Source organism: Hylaeus volcanicus, chromosome 8, assembly GCF_026283585.1.
Source record: "Hylaeus volcanicus isolate JK05 chromosome 8, UHH_iyHylVolc1.0_haploid, whole genome shotgun sequence".
NCBI lineage: Eukaryota > Metazoa > Arthropoda > Insecta > Hymenoptera > Colletidae > Hylaeus > Hylaeus volcanicus.
The window spans coordinates 5,056,689-5,077,274 of record NC_071983.1 but is presented as its reverse complement, the minus strand read 5'-3'; the positions used below and the strand labels follow the sequence as shown (position 1 = coordinate 5,077,274).

Below are 20,586 nucleotides of genomic sequence, written 5' to 3'. Positions count from 1 at the left end.
TACACGTTAATCGAGTCTTCTCAAAAGAAGATCCTCTTCTACCGTCGGTTCGCGGATGTTCCTTGTACGACGCACACATTCATACACAATAAAAATAGCTATAAAAATACAGGTCGTTTCGTAAACTACAAGCGTCTATCGAAATTCTCTGTTTTCTATGTTTTCCTCGAAGGTGAGCACGTTTCGTTAGCCCGAGCTTTCAACTTCGACTTGCATCTCGGACACCCAGTGCAATCTGTCGCACATTCCACGTCTTGCAATTGAAATTGCGTCTTCCTTAATCCGATCCACGGGTTCAAAGACATCTCGGCGAGCGACAGTGCCGAACAATCGCGCGCCTAGCGACTCGCGGCTGGCAGCGACGATAATAACGGTAGAAACGCGCTTCGTTTTTGATCTTTTGCATCTCGGCTACGTCCACGGTGTTGCAGACAGCTGCTGAATTACACGCCACGTGCAACGGGTGTGTTCCTTAAGCGGCTTTGAACGGCATCGTTCTCGTCCAAGTAATACATTCACGTGCAAACACTAGTATTCGGTGCACGCATCGCAAACAGTGGCCTCGAGTTGTCGACTCGAGTCGATACTCCAGGGACCATTCGTTTCCAAAAGTTGGAGGTTTAAGTCGGTAAGCGTTAATTGGACTGCTGATGTCTTTTGAACTGTCGAAAGTAGCTACGCAGTTGCGGATTCTTTAAACTTCGAGCGTTGATTAATTTCACACGGTTGCTCGGCGGAGGTTTTACTCGCGGTAAGTTGAAACTTGGTCGTACTGTTCGTTGAAACACGAAACATCCCCTAGAAACGTACCGATGGAGAGATAGAATGACCCCTCTGCTGGAGTTTGGGGTTTTAGGCTAATAGGACAGGGTAAGGTTTAGGATATAGTGTTTCGGATGCGTGAATCAGGATTGGATGACGCAGGGGCTAGGGTGACTTAGGATTCGTATGACGCATGGAAGAATCGACCCAAAGTGCGAGTACTTGCCAACGAGAGTTGGTACTCTGCGCTTTGTTAATCGATTAATCAAATATCCAGATGTCGATTTTTATTCGTTTTCGCTGCGGCACGATTGTTTTATCCGGTGTCGCGTAGGTTTCTCAGTGTCTGAATGCAATTATGATGAATTAGGCCAGGCACTAAAATGAGCGACATCGAAAGAGGCTAGAAGGCCGCGTGGACCGATCCATTTCAGTCTTGCAACATAATCGCGCTAACGTTTCTCGTCTCAACGTACACACTGTCTAATAGTTTCACGATGGCGTAAGTTAGATATACAGTTCGAAACAAGTCTGGTACCATTCAAAACTTTGAATGGTTGAAATTGTATACTTTGCCCCGGTGGTATTTACATTTATTTTTAGAAAGTTTCAGAACACGAAAGAACGTAGAAACGATGATTTCGCGATAGGAGCGTTACGTGTATAAGTTGTAACTGTGGCCCTTGATGTACTCAATGATACTATAACACTTTTAATCGATATCAAAATGTGTCGTCAGCTGTCGTTGCTCGAGCCACATTGTTACAAGTGACACTACAGCCGACTTACTTAGATTCCCTTAATTAAAAACGCTGGTATCTGTAACGTCGTTAATTATTCAGTGCATGGAAGATAGGTCAGAGGCTGCTTATCGATTGGATTTTTAACTAACTCGCCCCCTCTACACGTGTGAAGTTGTGAATCGTTAATTGGTGGTCTAGAGCGGTCTGCACAGATCTGAGAAACTCCCATCGCAAGGAATAATATTTTTTTTAAACGAGGAGTTTGACAAAGCCTTGGAAAAAGGACGCAGAGCTACCTTGCTCTCGGCAAGGAAAGCTGGCACATCGTTTAAGCGTTCCATTAAGAAATCGTTTATTGCAGGAAATCGGAGCTCGTAGCAAACTAGTCGAGTGCATCGAAGGATATTGATTCGAATTGGATCACGTTTGGTACGTGACTGCGTTTAGGATGACTTTGGTTCTGTTGGCAACCTAGTCACGATATGGTAGCGAATCGGAAAATGGTCCAGACCTGCCGTTGACACTTTTACGACAGAACTATTAGTATAAGAGACAAACGATGTCGTCTCGATGAACACGAATCGGTTCGTTTCTTCGTTTAAGAGACAGGCAGTCTACACCTGAAAGTCTGCTGGTCGCGATTCTACGGGTAGCAGTAGAGATAACCGCGATCATTTCATTTCGTCCCTCGTCTATAACTCCAAAAAGAGTCCGACGCAGTGACGCGACTTCCGACCATAAAAGAACAAACTTCGAAATCGAGATTGAACGCATTCGATGGAAATCACCTGTAGGCCGTGGTTCAAAGAGGCGATTTAGACAACATTGACCGCTCGTGAAACACGATTACGTCACCGTCGATCGTGCCGAGGCGAGACCGAATGGAAACAGGACACGCTGGTCGATCGATCGATCAACGCGCCGCGAGTCCTGGATCGCCGTCGAACGGCCAACCGTGACGCTCGTTCTAAGCATACCGAAGAGCCGGCTGGACCGAATCGTTGACCATGATACAACAGTACATTAAGCGTTAAGATCGTGTACACACCGGTGGCTGTGCTGTTCGAGACTTAATCGATTAATTAGGCACCCTCGAATGACACGCCGCCGACTCGCCGCCTAATTAATTGATTAGGGATGTCGCGGGGATCCAAGGCCCTCGGTGGATCGCAACAGCGGTCCTCGAAAGGACGCGGAATGATGACGAATGCGGGGCAAAGCGGTGGATTCTGTGGCTAACATAATTGGGCAAATGGTAGGTTAGTCTTTCGACGAAAAATGTCTACTCTGTTGGTCACGCGCAGGACGCTTCGTAATTATTTTAATGGATACACGAGGGATCTCGAGGATATATATCCGTTCCTCGGGGGTGGAAACTCGGCGTTAAAGCCGAGTAAGTAAAATCGATTCTCATCGATTAATCCAACGGTGGAAAGGTTGCACTGTGACAGAACAAAAAGTACATGTCGCGGCGTTACGAGAGGGAGTACTCGAACTTCCCAGTGTCGACACAGATGGAACGCAAAAAATTCAATCTCGGTTCCATTTTCAGACTTTCTGAGTCCTTCTGACATCTTTTCCTCGCTCTGTCATTCGATACGGTGACAAGGTGAGTGTTGATCATGCGTAGCGTGAAACCCCGCTTGCGACACACGCGCTTACGTGTTCTCTGTGGAAGCCTGGATCCTTGTCGAAGGACGGACAGGCGACACGCGGTTCGCGATCGAGATTCCTCGCGTTTCTCAACAGATCGGTCCAAGATCGGTTCTGAATTGGAGGCCTAATGACGGTAATTCGCCCTGGATCACGCTTATTTATTCTTCTTCATGTCGCGTATTGTCCACGTTTCTTTTTTTTCTGTAATATTAACATAACATCGACCCGAGTTATCTCTCTATAATGAATAAAGCTATAGTTCGTTTCATCGCACCTTAAAATCATGGTTCTTCCAATGCTCGACTACTACCTCCGAACATTTAAAGAAAATTACTTCGAAATTGCTTTTCTCGACGGCAGTCGTCATGATTCAGACTAGTCATTGCTTGCAAATCGTATTAGCGTGTCTGCGACACGCGAATCGTAACCCGCAGATTTTCAGCGTGAGCTACCTTCTGACACTCGATAATGCGATCGGCAATTATACCGTGCACCGTAAACTTGGTCATGGTCGCTGACTTCTAATCGAATTATCTTCGTTCCTTGCTGGAAATCCAATGTACTATTCTCGTATCCCGCGTGGCCTTTTCTTTTTCTGTCAGCCACGGTGACATTGAGACGCGAGTTTTGTTCCAACGATGTGTTCTCGATTTCCTTCGAAGCGTGTACAGTTTTGTTCCTTATTCGGAAGAAGCGGTTTTCTCTTCGAAATTACTTCTGACTAGTAGATCTGCGACTTCCATGGAAACGGTCACTCCGGAGGGAATAATTATCATAAACTCCGAATTGATTTATTCCCAGCAGGAATTTCCCTTTTCTCGACCACTTGGAGCAATCAGATAAATATCCTTATGATTTTGGGATGGTTAAAAGTTTCTTTATATCTTCGGGTGTATCTAAAGTACTATCAATAATTGTTTTTAACGATGCTCGACACAATTGTTTGGCACAGCGTTGGAACTCCGGGCAAACAAATAAACAATTTAGTATTGAAACGGCCGACATTACGCCAGTTTCATATCTGTCGATCGACACTTGGACGACCTCGCTCTCAATGCATCACCGGGCGATGCACACGCACTTCAGCCTCCTCGCAATTGCATGATCATTTCCCATTGCTTGTCGTGCTCGATTCATGGTGAACTATTATTCCACGTGATCGTTTCAATTTCCAGCGACGAGCTTTCTTCTTCGTTTCACGCGCGTTATCCCGAAAAGCTTCTCAATACGAACGAAACCGCTGATTGAAATCTCGTCGAGTTCGTGGAAGTATCGAGTGCAGATTTTTCTCCGCAAAGGCTCGTATTCGATTTTCGAAATCGTTAATCCATCGGTCGAAAACGATCGAACCCGAGAGTAAGCCGAGACGCGAGATCGTTTTACGATACCTCTCTAAGCGAACCGGCTGCTTCGTATCTTGCTTTTGCAATCACGCTTTTAAGCTGATTCGTAGATCTGTAGGTAGTACTCGAAGCTTGCTAGACACTGTAAACGATGGATCGTTCGATGAAAAGTTAAATCGTTTCTGCTTGATCTTCCGTGTCGCGAGGTGGACGAGTCCTCGACAGAGATAAGCTTAGATGAAAAATGCGAAATCTCGTCGCTGAAACGCCGAACTTCGAGGGCATCGGCGAACCGGTCGCAGCAATCCAATTGCGACGGAATCGGCTTTACGTAACGCGGTAAACACGCGAAACCATAGAGACGACGATCGACAGCGAGGAGTTATGGCCGCGAGAACCGCTCGCGCATCTGGCGAGTTCTCCAATTTCAAGGTCGAGCGATTCGCGTTACATAAATTGCTCCACGGAGTCCTGAGCTAAAGGTGGATCGATCTCTTGTCTGGATAAAACCTTCCGATAACGAAAATAAAACACACGACAGCTCGAATTGTCGTTTAGCGAAAAATCATTAGAAACGAGACTCCAATCTTTATGTTTACCTTTGTTAGACTGTGAAGTTTCCCGTTTTGACACATTTCTTCCAATCCTACTCTCTCTGCATCGCACTGATTAAGCCTGGACCAAATTTATTAATAAACACGCTGCAATGGAATTCGAACGGCCTCTCATCGCGATACGGCAGCCACCTTTTGAAATAAATATTTATCGCAAATACATTACGTGGCCGTCGTTTGATAGTCCACGTTTCGCTGACGGGTGAAACGGCGTCGCGAATATAAACAGCGGCCAGAAAATATTTCAACGAACCCGCCGCGACCCAAACGATTAGATCTCGCTCTAACGAACTATCATCCCCATACGTATCGCGCGTCGATCTCCGACTGAATTAATGCGACGCGCGCGCGATACCGTCGCAAGCGTTTCATCCGCACGGAAATAAATTTCTCTATGTGTTTTCTGCTCGCTGATCGGAACGTTGCGGTTCGATTCAGCCCCGAAACGAGCCGCCATTGCTCCCAGCGAGTTTTCGATCTTATCCCGAGGCAGAAATAACGAACAACGTTGGGCATATTTTTATTCAGCAGCTTTTTTATTGTTTTAATTATAAAGAAGTAACAAAGAATAATAATTTCATGATATTACCATACTTTCTCTCTCTGTCGTTCGCGCGGGCATACTCTCCCTTACACGCTCTCTCTGTATCTATGTATTTATATCAATATTATTTAATAGATATACTCATTCACGTATTGAATATCGTGGCAAATATATAGATAAAGGTTTCATCTAACGTTCACACGTCGTGGATAGCGACCGTGCAACAGAGACGCGCCTCTTGTTCACCCTCTCTCTCTCTCTCTCTCTCTCTCTCTCTCTCTCTCTCTCTCTCTCACATACACACACACTCTTTATCCCTTCCAGATCGCCACCCCACGATCCTCCGAGTTCCGCCCTTAGAACGTCCAAGGGCCCTCGAAACACCCTGGACGTTTTCGTTCTCGATTTCCTCTTATTTACATCTTTTTTTTTGCATTTTTACGATTTCTACAACGCGAAGTGACCAGAGATGGGCAAAAGCAGTTTAGTGTCGGGTCTATCGTGACACGTTTCATTTTTAATTCTTTAACGAACAAACGATCGTTTATCCTTAGAATTTTTCTCTGGATGAGAATTTTGCCCATCCTTGGGGATTACCATCGTCGAGGGATAGAGAGGCTCGAGAGGGATGAAGGGGTAGTTCTTAGGCTCGCGGGGTGGCGATCGGCGGTCGCGTGTCGAACGAGGCGCTACACAGAGATGTCTGCTTTTGGTTGAGAGTTCATCTCGACGCAATCGCGATACTCCGAACGGACCTAATGACTCGATATCGTCGCGACTATTTAACCACACATCGATTCGCGGAGTCGAGTCGCTGGGTCTCGAAGGAAACCGGAAGTCGGGTCAGGGAACGATTCGATTCGACTCCTTCACGCCATTTTTCGTTGAAATAAAATGTTCTAGAGATCGTTGCGAAAATGTTGCCAGTGTTTCTTTCTTCATTTATTTGTATCTATCGATTCTATTCTGCGTTAAGGAACTCGAAAGCGGTTCGTCAGGAAAAATTTGGAAAATGTTTCGGTCATTCTTGGCACTCGTGAGAATATAATTCTAAATGAAACTCGAGTTACCGGATGGTAAGCTTGTAAATTCGACTCGAGAATATACATTGAAGGTGAAACCAAATGAAATACACTACTTACACGACGAAGATAAGGAAAAAATGTTATTTATTCACAATTAAAAAATATATATATAAATTGGGAGTTGGGCGGAGCCCAACGCACAGACTGTGACAAATATGAGCGTGCCTACTTAAAGATTAAAAGCTCTAGATCGGGAACAGATTTCTGCTCCGTTTCGATCTTCGAGCATCTCACACCAAGCACGACGATTCGATATACTGCTTACTATTTTATTTATCATATATTACTCGAAAAGTACCAAAAATTACAGGAACACAATTCCCTTTAGATCCAGCTAGGTGGGGATCGCATCGTTCAATGAAATCGATTCGATACCTCGTTCCTCGTGCACCTACGCTGTTCGTTTCCGGTTTCCGACGAAGATCGCGCGCATTCGCTCGCTCAACTAATAAAAACTCGACAACATTGAACTATATCGAGAATTATCGCCTAGACTACAGAATTCCAACAACTAATTGGGCGCCTCCTATCGAAGAAACTAATGTGTACTAATACCAGGCGCCCTCCCCTTGACCTCACCGACGGCCTCCTGGATCTCCTCCCCTTTCGATCGTCGCTGTCGATCCTCCCGATCTTGGATCTCTCGAAGCTCGTGGCCGTCGCGACCCTCTCCAACCTTATATTTATAAATTGCCTATCGATCACCGGGGCAGAGCCTGAACCCGTTCTTCTCGACTCGATTTTCTCTTCTCCTCGTAGAAAATTCGTACTTGTCCTAGGTTAATTTTCCTCTTATTTCTCGACGTCTAATAACGTAATTTGATCGGTTACCAACTATCCTTCTTCTCAATCCATTCTGTTGCCAAGTATTTTAATGGAAAAAATACTTTAGCTGAGAATATTAGTACAATGGAAAACAATTTTCCTAGAAATTGCTCGAAAACTAATTAAAAAGTACAAACAGTACAGCATCGTGTATCTTAAGTATCGAAATTGGATTTTGAGAAATTGTTGCAGGTCGACTACGCTATCTCCGAAAGACTGTCAACTTTGGAACAGTCCCTCGCGAGTTTCACTCGAAATCGATCTTCGTTCGATTATCTAATTCCCTTTTAGAGACGCTTCGGTCTTTCCCCGAGACAAATTCGAGAGTTGGACTCTGTCCAAAGTCGCGAGAGAGTCGCTGGCCCACGATATCGATCGAAACAGACGCGGGATTCGATCCAGGAAGCGTGTTTGATCGGCGCCACCCTCGTCCCACCGTACTTGCATGAGAAAACCATAAGCAAAAATGTCCTCACCAGAAACAGAAAAGCTCCCTCCGATTGGCGCACGCACACTTCACGCAAGCAAGCAGGAAACGTCATGCTCTCCCTTACTCTCTTCACGCTTATCATTTTCCACATTCGTTCTCTCTGTCATTCGTTTCTTTTACGCGCGAAACGAAATTTTCTTGAAACTTCTCGACGGATCTCCGCAGCCAGCTAAGAAAGCCATGTGCCTGACTTAAGGATGGAGGCGAAACACTATACGGAACGGCGCGTGGGTTCGATTACTTTCGACCAGAGATGGGCAAAATTTTATTTCAATGATAGACGACGAATAAAAACAGAGGCTACCGCTTTATTTTATCCGGATAAGAATTTTGCCCATCCGTGTTTACGACCAGGAACCTCTCAGAGATCGATAGAGGCCTGAGTCACTTATATTTTAGAGGCCCCACACCTGTCCGGGGACCATCGATATATTAGTAAACACAAGTTGCTTCGGGAAACGAATATGTTCGGTAGAAAGTTCAGACTATATCTAGCTACCAAATCTGGAAGGAAACGCAGCGATTCTCTTTGTACGAACTCGTGAACCGATTACGAAGGCGTAACGATTTCTGAACTACCTTCTTATTTGAGGCCCCCGTAAGTGTGAGGACTGAATAGCTCATCCTGCGATGAGGCCCGTCATCGACGCGACGCGTGTGCACGTCCGATCGGTCGACCCTGTCGTCGAGGAGGTGACGATCCCCGATTATGGTTCTTCGAATTTCTGGTCGAACTCCAGCGAATGCTTTCAACAAAGAACCTGCGGTGTATTGTTCATAAAAAAAATGCTTGTTGTTACTCTGTATCGAGTTCCGAAGCCTCGAGCCCCAGAATCGGCTGTCTTTTCGTTTTCTATAAAATTATAAAAGATTTTCGAGTACTCCGAAATCTGTCCACCCCCTCGAAGAGAGACCAAACGTCGTACGTTGTTTCGACTTTCTTTTTAAAGAATAATAACACGGTTCCGGTTAGTAAATACGACTAAAACTGGTTGTTTCTGCGAGGTTGCCACTGTCGTAGTCGGCTCGGGTACACCGAGTCCTCTTTGGAGGCAATCGAGTGTCTATTACGTGCTAACATCACTACTATGCGAATGCGTTACGATAGGAGACGGGCAAAATTTTACTCGAATAGATTGATACTTACTTTGTATTCGCTATTCGACATTTTTAATCCGCCATAAGAATTTTGCCCGTCCCTGGTTACAGTCTAACGAGACGAAAAGAAAGAAGATATATATGTATATATATAGAGTGGTACGAAAAACAAGGTCGGCAGAGTACAATAGTGAAAAATTTCATAGCAATGATAATAATATTAATAATAATAGTAGTACTAATAGTAAATAGTAATAATAAACAAAGCACTGACAAGCTGCAGAATACAATACAAAGGTACAAATAATAGGGAACAAAAATCCATTTCATTTCGGGACTGCTGCGTCGAATTAACACAATGTGTTTGGATACGTACATACGACGCGTGTATGTGTCTGTGTATATGTGTATGTGTACACGTTTGCTTCTTTTACGAACGGACCGCATACAAGCGCAATTCGCGCACGCGATTATGTCTTTTCATTCTAATTGTCGAAACAGCATCTTCCTGGCGCCGCTCTCGATCAACGAAAGGACGATTTTTTTGTTTGTTTGTTTTAATTAACGATCGGTTTAAGTATCGTCAGTGTTGTCAATGCGTCACGAAGTTATCGTGTTCTCTCTCCCTCTCTCACACACGTATACTCTTCTCTTCCCTCGAATCTTTCACTACGATCTTTCACCCTCGTTTTCCACGCCTGATTTATCTAAGTATCAACTTTCCAACATTTTTTTTTTCACGCACTCTATTTCCGGCCTCTTCACCCTCTCTCTATCTTCCTATTCGTGCGTGCAAACACTGTTCCGCGTTGTCTTGTATGCTTCGATATTCAGATATATATATACATGTGTGTGTGTATATATATATATATAAAAATACAAAAAATAATTTACAAAATGATATCATAAGTATATTACACGCGAGTTTCATCATTTTTTTTGTCACACTTTGTTTTTTTTCTTTTGTTTAACAGTTCGCTTCGTTTCCCGTGGTATATATATATATATATACCATCGTTTTGTTTTCAATTCTTCTCCCGCTTTTTGTGTGTATGTTTTACTTCCGGTCGAGGGGACGTCCCAGACGTTCGAAAAATTTCAAGAAACGCTTCTTATAATTTTTGTCATTCTCTCTCTCTCGCTACTTCTTCACTCTCCACTCTTCATTCCCGTTTTCATCGACGAGTAACAACACCCGAAAATGCGACATTTTTCTTCTCGCAAATTTCTTACTCTGTCTCGATTTAGTGTTTTTTTTTCCTTTTTCTTTTTTTTTTGGTTTATCTCCTCTTTAAACAAAATATAATGTAGCAGTGTGTATGTATATGTATATATATATATATATATGTATATATAGAATCGATATTCATATAAGTATGTATAATGTCTATACATAAATTCATATCTTGTATATGTACGTGTTCTATTCTTCATTTTTTTAATATATATGTATATATATATATATATATACATATATGTATATTTTAATTACGCATTCGCGGACCATAAGAGATAGAAACAAATCTATTACAACAGAATAATCATTGTAGTTTATCAAACCACTGTATTATTAACAAAAATATATATATATATATATATATGTATATGTATATGTATATATAATATAGCGGTATATATTATATTATCTGGAGGCGCGTTGCACGCTGGTATATAATCATATATCATACAAAAAAACAACAATAACAAACTATCAAAAAGAAAAAAAATATAATAATAATAATAATAGAGGGAACAAAGAAAAAAATATTTAAAATCGGTCACCTTAAGGCTAACGGGACGTGGGCGATGGTCGTTGATCGTCCGAGCGTCTCGACGCAGACCATCAGCGACGATCGCGCCATCGATGGATCGCCAGGATCCAGACCACGGATCCAGGGATCCTCGGTAAGAAAAAAAGTTATTCTTAGCGTATACGCACACGGTTCTAGGTAAAACGGTTCTCGTACAAAAATAAAGGAACAAAATCTAAAGCCAACAGAAAATACATCTCGATTACAATACTCTTAACAGTTAATAGTAGTAATAATGAAAAAGGAGAAGTAGTATAAAGGAAACAACGGTAGCGGGTGAAAAAGGACCTATATACAGATATACATATATAGGCGTACAGTGTCTCGCTGTTTTTTGTCTCGCTTGCACGCATCCGATGCATGTACTATTTTGTCTCTCGCTCGGTCTCTCTCATACTTCATTTTTTCGTTTACACGTTCATCCACTCTTTCGCACGATCTCGCTTAGAGTTGGGCAGTGATTACTTTTGCGACCATTTCTCTAATAATCACTCGTAGTTGTCGGATGAATCGGTAATCGTAATCGTGGATCACGCTCTGCCCAACGCTGCACTCTCACCGACACAAGCGTACACGTAACGATGTAAAACGACACACGGTATGCGAAACGTAGGCGCGCAGAAAATCGTTTCAGCGAACGGAACTGAAAGAAAGCCGCGAAAAAAAGTAGCGGGGGCCGCCGCTTGGAACGGTCGCGACCCCCGCTTGCGAACCAACCAATCGTTCCTCCGCGACGCGAATCCACACTTTCTCGCTTTCTTTCGTAAAATCACACCGAACACACTCGTTCGTCGCTTCTCTGCCGCTTTCGTTTATTAATTCTCATCCCTCTTATCTACGTACGAAACGATGAAGACTGGGGCCTGGGGTGGGGCTTCGGAGAAGGGGCATTTTTCGTAACAGTTACATTTAGGATGCACTTACACGAGTAACATAGTTGCTTGTTTTTGTTTTTACCATTTCGACACCGAGAGTGTGACTTGGGTGGGGTACAAAAAGGTTCATTTCTCTCGCGTAGATCTTTCCCTCCCTCTCCCGGGGGACGTGGCTATTCACTTCGCCCCCCTTCAGCGCGATCGAGACTTGACTCGTCGACTGACGATCTGTCACCCGGAGGCGTGCCAAAATTCTTGTCCGAATGAACAATTTCGAGCGAAGAATAAACAATCGCCATACAGAGCTTTCACTTTCAATTCGTGGGCTGAAACGTGTCGTACGGTAGGTACCTGTCGTTAATTTTCACCTTTACAGTTCAACGGACTAAAGACCACGAGATCTAGAGAACTTGGAGGATCGACGAAGAAGCGACGTGCTTCCAGTAAAAGTCGTAGATGGAGAAATGACCGAAACCTCTTGCCACCTTTAACAAAGTGGCTAGCGAAATCAGCTAGTTTTCGCGATATCTGGGCTCGTTGGTTCGATCAAGATGACCTATCAACCATGAGATACGATACCCTGGAGGCAGTCAATGAACTGTGCGGATATGTGAGCGTCGGTACAACTTGTGGGGCGGTTGTGCCCGTAACCGTGGAACTATACGGTACACGGAGACCAGGAATGTCAGCGGAATTTGATATCAACACCAACTACGGCTACTTTTACGCAGCCTTTCTCCGGTTGTTGGACTAGGGGCGACCGTGCCGTGGACACCAAAAACGATCAGATCAAATCGAACGATACAGCCTCTAAAGAGGTAGTGGACAACGCCGCAGTGGTCACGGATCACTCGGATGCAGAAGAAGACGCGTGTGGGTTCAATTTCGCAACCGCTACGTCGTTTCCTTACTGACATGGTAAGGACTAGTCCACGAAGTGAAAACCAAGACGGTTAAAGACATGGGTTTTGCCACTCCCGAAGAGGGGATCTAACAAGAGGAATTTCTTGTCCTATACTTAACAGATAACTTAATTACGTTTTACGAAAATGGAGTCAACATTTATTTCGCTATATTAGTCGCTATACTTTCGGATAGACGCTGTCCAAAAACGAAGATCCGCGCGGTGGTCGTTACCCGCAAATTGAATCGTCTCTCTGTATGGCCCGATGGATAATCAACCCTTAACGGGTTCTCGGTGATAAGAAAAGGCCGACAAGTTCATCGAAATTAATTTTGATACTATTTTTGGTATTCGATTTAATCTGCTTCCTCGCGATTTCGTCCCTCTCCCTCTCGAGGAGCGAAAGTCGACGAGCCACGGTACTCGGCGCGCTGGAACCGAGGTACAGCTCTAAGCGGTACGTGTGTGTATATATAATATATATATAATATATATAATATATAATTGTATGTATATAGTTTACATTCAGCAAGTAGTTAAAGTATTGAAAAATATATATGTAATTAGTTACAAATCTAATTATCATCCTCTTGTTAATTCATTACTTGGTAGAGTAATCGATAGGTTTTTTTATTATTTTTTTTTTTTGGGTCTTTCTTTCTGTTGCTTCGTGTTGTGTGCGTGTACAGTTGTGTGTGTATGTGTGTGTGTGTACATGTTTGCGTGTGGCTTCGAGTGTGTCCGATACACAGAACGCGTATATATATTGTTCTCTTCCTTTCGGTTTTTCGTTTTGCTTTTTCCTTTGCTATTTTTTTTTTCTTTTATCGTGAAACGGCTTTTTTTTTCGTTTAAAAGTGTACCTGGAGACCATGCTCGGCTCTATTTCGTTCGCGCGTTTCGTTCGTTCGCTTCCGTTCTTCGACACGTGCATGCGCACAGCCCTTTCCCGCGTTTTTCGTTTTCAGACGTTTATTCATTCGCTCCTTCGATCGTCCCCCCTCCCTCCCCTCCCAACGGGAATTTTCCCCTCGCGACGGTCCCCTTTTTCCGTCAGTTATGTCTATTTTTCATTTTTCTCGGCATGGAACCGTGCGCATCTCCCAATTCATTTTTATTTCCCATAGCTCTTTCTTCTCTCTCTTCCACCTCTCTAAATGTATGAATATATATTATATCTAATATTGCAGTGTTCGGTTATCGCTATGACATTATTACGTTACCACGGTTACTTGTTTCTCCATTTACGGTTAAAGAGACAATATCGATTGCTATAGTTTATAGACACATGATACTTTAAAGAGACAGATTACCGTTGTTTACTTCGTCATGTTACTTCGTTTACTTATTCATCGTCGTCAACAACATCGTCATCGTCATATATTTTTTTTGTTTTTGTTCTTTTTCATTTACTTCTTGTTGTGTCGTGTACCCGTGTATACTTCGAACTTCCGTATACGTGTCTGTCGGTGACGTGTGTCTCTGTGTACGTACGTATGCGTGTGCGTGTAAATATGTGTGTTTGCGTGTGTGTCTGTATAGTGTGACTTATCTTTGTTTCTCGTTTAACCTTAACCTCCTCTCTTCGGTTTTTTTTTTTTTTTTTTTTTTTGAACGAATACATCCATTACAGATTATGGAAAACTATGCGTAATTCTTTTTTTTTTTTGTTTCTTCGCTTACAAAGTGTTCATTACAATCGTATTGTAATCATATAATACTATATGTTTTTCATTTGTGTATCTCAATGTATGCTCTTATCAGTATATATCTCCATCGGATCGCGTCCCTTTCCGACCGTGCCTTCTCCGCCCTCTCACGACTCGTCCCATGTTTCATTTTTTTTTTTTTTGGTTTTCTTAAAAGAGTATACATCGTGTGTTTGATTCATCGCTGAGCTGAGCTTCTCGTCTCAAGCCGAGATCCGTTTGATTCGCAACTTATTGCAACGCTTGCTCTCCTCCCCTGTCCATCCCCTTCTGGCCATTGTCGCGACGAAGAGACCACCGCCTGGAGAGATCACCTCTGGGGATCTTTCGATCGTGTCGAGAATCCTTCCCGGCTGGCTCGAGCCGTGTTCCGTTCGATTACAAAGATTAAAAAAATAATCGGTGCTTGGAGGTTCTCTCTCGATGGGGTGGGTCTCCGCGTCTCGAAACAGATCGTGACCCTTCGAGTGTCCATTATTTCCTCTTTCAGGGGAAAACGATCTAATCGCGACGGATGGTCCGTCGAACTACGATCTTTGCAAAACTCCGGCGCAGGGTGTTTCCGTGCAAAGGCTATTGAAGCAAAGCTGGTGACGATGTTACTGTAGATAGCGATTCAATTTAAAAACAAAGTCTGAAACCACGTCTGTGGAACCACAGAGGCCATGACATCTTCCTCGAAACTGGTCACAGCAATTGGTCTACTTTGCCGACACCTTTGCACGAGGAAACACTGCGCAACACTCCACCGATGGACATCGAAGCCACCCCTCTAAAGTCGCGATTATCGTCCCTTCGCCCCTTCATCGACTTCCCTTCCTCCCGCCACTCTCTCTTTAACAATAGCAGGTACTAGCATAGCTACCACAGTCGTACGTATCGTTAATAGTTACAATTAAGTTTAGATATTACTAAAGGGTACTGTCCTCTCGTCTCGTCCCCTCACGCCTACTAATCCCGTGTCTCTCACCCCCGTCTACCCTTATTAGTTCCGCAGTTAAAAACTTGTGTTAGCACCCCCCGCGCGACTGGAGACCCGTCCTGCCGACTCGCTCGTCTCGTCGGTCTTCTCTATGCTCGTCAACTTTCGGCCTAATAATTTGTCTAACAGCGTCCGATCGCTGGATCCCAGAGACAGGGAAGTCTTCGCAACGACAGACGAACGAAAACACTCAAAGTCTATCAATTTGTTCGTCAGCTCTCGTCTAGACGTTTGCCCCGTCTCTGGTGGATCCTGTGGAGAGAGCCGCGGCGTCGCTGGATCGGAAATCGTCGGGTTGGACGATCCTTTCGAAAAAAATGCAAGTTTCTCCAGGGGCTCCGAATCGAGGCTCCAGCAACGCCAGGCTCGCCAGAATCGTAATTGAACACACAACCCTTCCAGATCGCAAGTCGATCCCCGTGTCTCGATCCGGCGCGCAACGACCGCGACCGGCGTCGTCCGTGGATCGCGGTCCAGCTGTACGGAAGCTGCCATGTGTGCGGCGTCGATCATATACAAAACGGGCTATATAAAAATTCGTACGAAAGAACGATTAACGGTCACGCCTAAAATTATGCTACAACACTTACACGATACGAAGTAGTCACGCTAAGGTTAGAAACTAGTCCTAAGGAGAGAGGACACTTGCGCGCTTTGGATCGAGCTGGGATCGAGCGATACGCGAAGGAACCCTGATTTATATCTCTGCGGACGAGCTCGTCGACAGTCTCCAGGCCGCGCGTACTCCGTACGTTTGTCCCACGACGACAAGATAAACACTTTTTTTTTTTGTTAATACTTAGCACCTAGTGCCTGGCCCGCGGCTCACGGCACCTCCGTCCGTCGTCGCTGTCTTCCTCTCGACGGACAGACTCCGACCTTCGACCGAATAGGGCATCACCGTTCGAGATGGAACGATGTACCGACGGTCACCGAGACCGAGGAGAATTTTTCGGGACGATCGTTGCTGGCTGTCGAGCTGGACGTTTCCGAGGAGACCCGAACGAACCGAGGACTCTTCGGTCCGAGTTAGGAAGCCTTTGCGTAGGCGTTTTTCTCTTCAGGAGGGTCTGAAATTTGTCAGGAACGTAATTTCTAATAAATCGTTGACTGGCACCTTCTGAAAAATGGCTTCGTTTAGGGGTCTTGTACTTGAACTATTCGCGATAAAGTATTAAAAGTATCCTGTATCGAACGACCTGACCGAGACCAGAAGATCGATTCCAAATGGGAACTTCCACGGTACTTATTCGGGGAACAGCCGGCTCGACAGTCGTTCACCTGGAAACCTCGTCTCGTCGTTCTCCGTGGAGACTTCTCGAACGGAGCATCTTCTCCAGTCTTTGGGTCACTGGCGCGGTCGTGTTCTGTCCGTCGAGGACAGTGACGGCGGTCTTTAATAACGTAATCACCTAATTATACTGGCGAACGCGGACTGGCTGGTTGCGGGCTACTCGTGGCTAATCGTGACGTCCCCGTTTCTCTTCGCGCTGCTAGAAGCTTCGATGAATGCCCCTGAGCGACGCTCGCGAGAGTCACCTCTCTCGTAAATTGCCTTCTTTCGACAGCAGTTTTACTAGTCGTCTTCCTTTGATTGGATAGTAATCCGAAAATTCTGCTCAACGATTTTGGAGAATACAGGGACATTCTCCTCGGTTCTGCGGTGTGGATGGTACCTACGATCTCGAGGCGTCGCGCACGTACGCGTGGACGAAGCGGCGCCTAACTTCGGACAGGCAGCCTCGACCAAGCCCAAGGATCGATGGGCTAGCGAGAAACCGAAGAGCTTGTTCGATAGCACGGGAATTAGGAAAGTTCGGAAACTCTCACCCACCGGCTTGGTGTCGCGAACTTGGACGAGCAGATGGTGCGTTGTCCGATAGCTGGAGTACTCGAGAGAGTCGTCGCGACGCCCCATGAACCCGCGTCGAAAGAAAACGTTCAGCCAGGGGATTAGCTCTGGATCAAAAGATATCCCAAAAATGCGCGAAATACTCATTCGGATGCGAAATTTCGACGCTAACCCGGTCACCGACGTTCTCGATTTGTTTCGTTAATAGTCCGACGAAAGCTTTAGGTTTTCTAGTTTTTAGTAAGCTGCGTACTCCGAGTGTATCGTTATTGGCAACATCGTAATCGCTATCTTACGCACGATAACGCGATAAAAGATTCAAAAGTGAGATCGACGCGTAGCGATTGAGTCTTCGAAAAGGTATGGACAATTGTGTTTCAATTTCACGAGTAGATAAAAAACGTCTCTTACGTTAAGTCTTAGAATTAAATATAAAACTAAGAATTTAAATATAAAGTAAACTATTATAATATTACAAAATGTAAAGGATTACAGTTTCGTACACCGTAAAATACACTATATTCTCGTATAACTTAAGCAACGAATAATACGCAAAATTGTCTACCATCGTTCAAAGCGACTCTCGGAAAGACGCGTCGGATGATCGGGCCGTTTATCAAAATTCTGTTAATCCTTGATTCGGAGGACCCGCAACGCAGCCAGCTCTCGTTCCTCTACGAACACACCGCCATTCTCTTTTCCTTTCTACTCCCTCCTCCCCCGTGTTTTCTCCCCTACTCTCTACTGCATTTATTATAAAAATAAAATGTAAAATCGTACCGAGGACGAGTTTTCCAAACGGTATGGAACTGCGTGTATCGTCTGCGATTCGATCGACAAAGAAATCACCCGGGGGGTCGGAGCAGAGCTTGGACAGCAGTGCTTTCGTCCTCTCTCACCCCCGCGATCGTTCAAGAAAGACGTTGTTCGTTCGTCTCCGCTGGTCCTGGTCTGTTCGCTGATGGGTTCCAAGGGAACGAGTCGCTTCTCACTCTCTCACTTTCTCTATCTCCCTCTCTCTGTTTCGCGAACGCTCTAGAGTACGGAGTGGTCGTCGCGTTCATTCCTCGAACGCGATTCATCGACGCTTCTGTAGCTCGGGTTCACAAGTAGTTCCTACCGTTTCGCGAGAACCCGTGAAGTGAGTGCATTATTCTTGAATATAATACATAGGCTCTACAGATATATTCATTATCAATTCTCCGACTATACCAGTGAAAAAATAAATTATTACACGTTGGTAATATCTGTGTACGTGTTGGTGAAGTCGTGCGCGAAAGTGTTCTTTTCACCCCTCCCGTCCCCTCTGGTGTCCCGATGATAGTCGGCCCACGAGGGGGTTGGTGTGTACGTATTAATTATATGTGTTCGTCGCCAGGTGAACGGTGAGTGTGTTCTCGTCTCTGCGTGTGATTTCCGTGTCGTATGTCTGTGTACGCGCGTGTGTATGTATGTATGCGTGTGTAGGGGGATGTCCGAATGTGTGTATGCGTTTGTATCTCTTGGCCTTTTCGCTGTCCCAGGTGTGGGTGCGCGTCGTTCGATTTCTGAACCGAAACGACTGGTCTCGAGTGGCCGATCTAAGGTAGCCAACTGGAGCAGCCATTCGAACCTGGCGACCGTGGGCGCCATCGCGATCGGGTCCGTCGATCATTCGGTTGATGGAACGTTAGCGTACACGCGAAGCTCTACGGTTGAGTCGGTGGTTCGCGTTTCGCGAGTCCCCGTCGTGTCAAAAATTTCTCCTCCCTTGTTCTCCGCTCCTACTCGTCCGCAAACGTTTTACACGCATTCCTCGGCACACGCTCTCTTTCACTCCCGCTCTTTCTTTCCCTCTCCCGCGAATCCTCGTCCGCAGTCGCGTGGCCGCAGGTTGCCGATCTCCTATCTCCCCATCCGATTTTTGGACGTGTTACGATGCGAGCCTGTCCATAGATCGGCAGCCTGCCACGATCGCGGGTACGCGTGGCCGGCTCTCGCAACGACGAGACGGATGGAACGCGAAACGGGGAGTCGTCGAAACCGATGAAGTCGATGACCAAACGTTCGGGTGATCGGAGCTACCGTGGCGACTGTTGGATACACTCTCTGGAGAGAGAGACAGCTGGAACTAGGATGAGCAGGAGTCGACGGCCTCCTCTAGGCGAGAAGCCCCCCGGATGGTGCAAGCGGATCGGGTGTGTCAGGGTTCGGAACCTAGACTTTGGACGACGTCTCGACGTAGGAGAGACTGGAAGGGCGTTTCCGTCTCTCTGATCCTCCTGTCCCGCCTCTCTGGCAAAGCAGCACCGAGGATGGGGCACGACTCGAGCCGCGCTGCTCGCTCGGCTTCGACCCGTGCGGGGAACTAATTGGCCACGAGGAGGTGCTGATACTGGCTGGCCGAATACGACGCCACGGAGCCCAAGCCGAAGTTGTTCAGACCCTCGACCAACGCTGTCTTGTCTTGCTGCTGAGCGGCGCCGTTCACGTTGCTGTTCGTCGCCGCGGAGCCGACGGGGCCGAGGTTTCCGGCGCTGTGAGAGTTCCCGTTGCTGCCTGCCGCGCTGCTGGTGCCGTTCACGCTGCCACCGTAGAACTGGTGGCCGGCGATCGTCGCTGGATCGAGATAGGACGACGGGAAGTTGGCGCCCGTGTAGAGATCGGCAGACAGGTAACCACCGTGGCTCGACGAGTCGAAGATGTTGCGATGAGGGAACTGAGGGTGATAGGCGGCTGGCCCGTGCTGGAAGAAGTACGCGCTCGGATCCGTGTGCTGCTGCCCAGCACCCGCGACTATGCTTCCCGGGGACAGGCTGCGGCTGCGCGGGGAACTCCGCGAGACCGGCAAACCACCGGGAGCAGCCTGCTGCTGCTGCTGTTGTTGCTGCTGCTGCTGCTGTTGCTGTTGCTGTTGCTGCTGATGCTGCTGATGGTGATGGTGATGGTGGATCTGTTGCTGCATGGCGCGCTGCTTGATGTAGTTCGAGAACTCGGTGGGGGACATTCTGAAAGCAGGAAGGTTACGGTGTGGTTCATTTGCCTGCTCGATTGTTTGCTACCGCGTGTTGCGGTCAGGGGATAAAGAGCAGGGAAGTCCGGTGAATCGCGTGGTGCGTGGAACGGTTGCGGTGGGTTGGTCGAATTTATTCGTGCGTGGGATTGCGACCGGTCTCCGTCGGACGAATTTATATTAGGTTGGTCGATATTAATCGACATTAATGTTTTACCAATCTAATATCTCGATGCTCGTGGAAGCTAACGGATACCGAGAGACGAGAAGAGACTGAAAAGAAACGAACTTTGTTACCAAC

At 45.9% G+C, this 20,586-nt stretch overlaps 1 protein-coding gene across 6 annotated transcripts in view; it reads right to left on the bottom strand.

Annotated features, from left to right (window-relative positions):
- Positions 1-6,814: 6,814 nt before the first annotated feature.
- The window catches only part of LOC128880948 (protein Tob1-like), a 78,201-nt gene continuing 64,429 nt past the window's right edge, over positions 6,815-20,586 (bottom strand). For all 6 annotated transcript variants that reach the window (XM_054131544.1, XM_054131543.1, XM_054131541.1 and 3 more), the window contains one exon: positions 6,815-20,280. In XM_054131544.1, the coding sequence (XP_053987519.1) occupies positions 19,641-20,280 (640 nt within the window). In that variant the 3' untranslated portion in view covers positions 6,815-19,640. The remainder of the gene's footprint in view (positions 20,281-20,586) is intronic.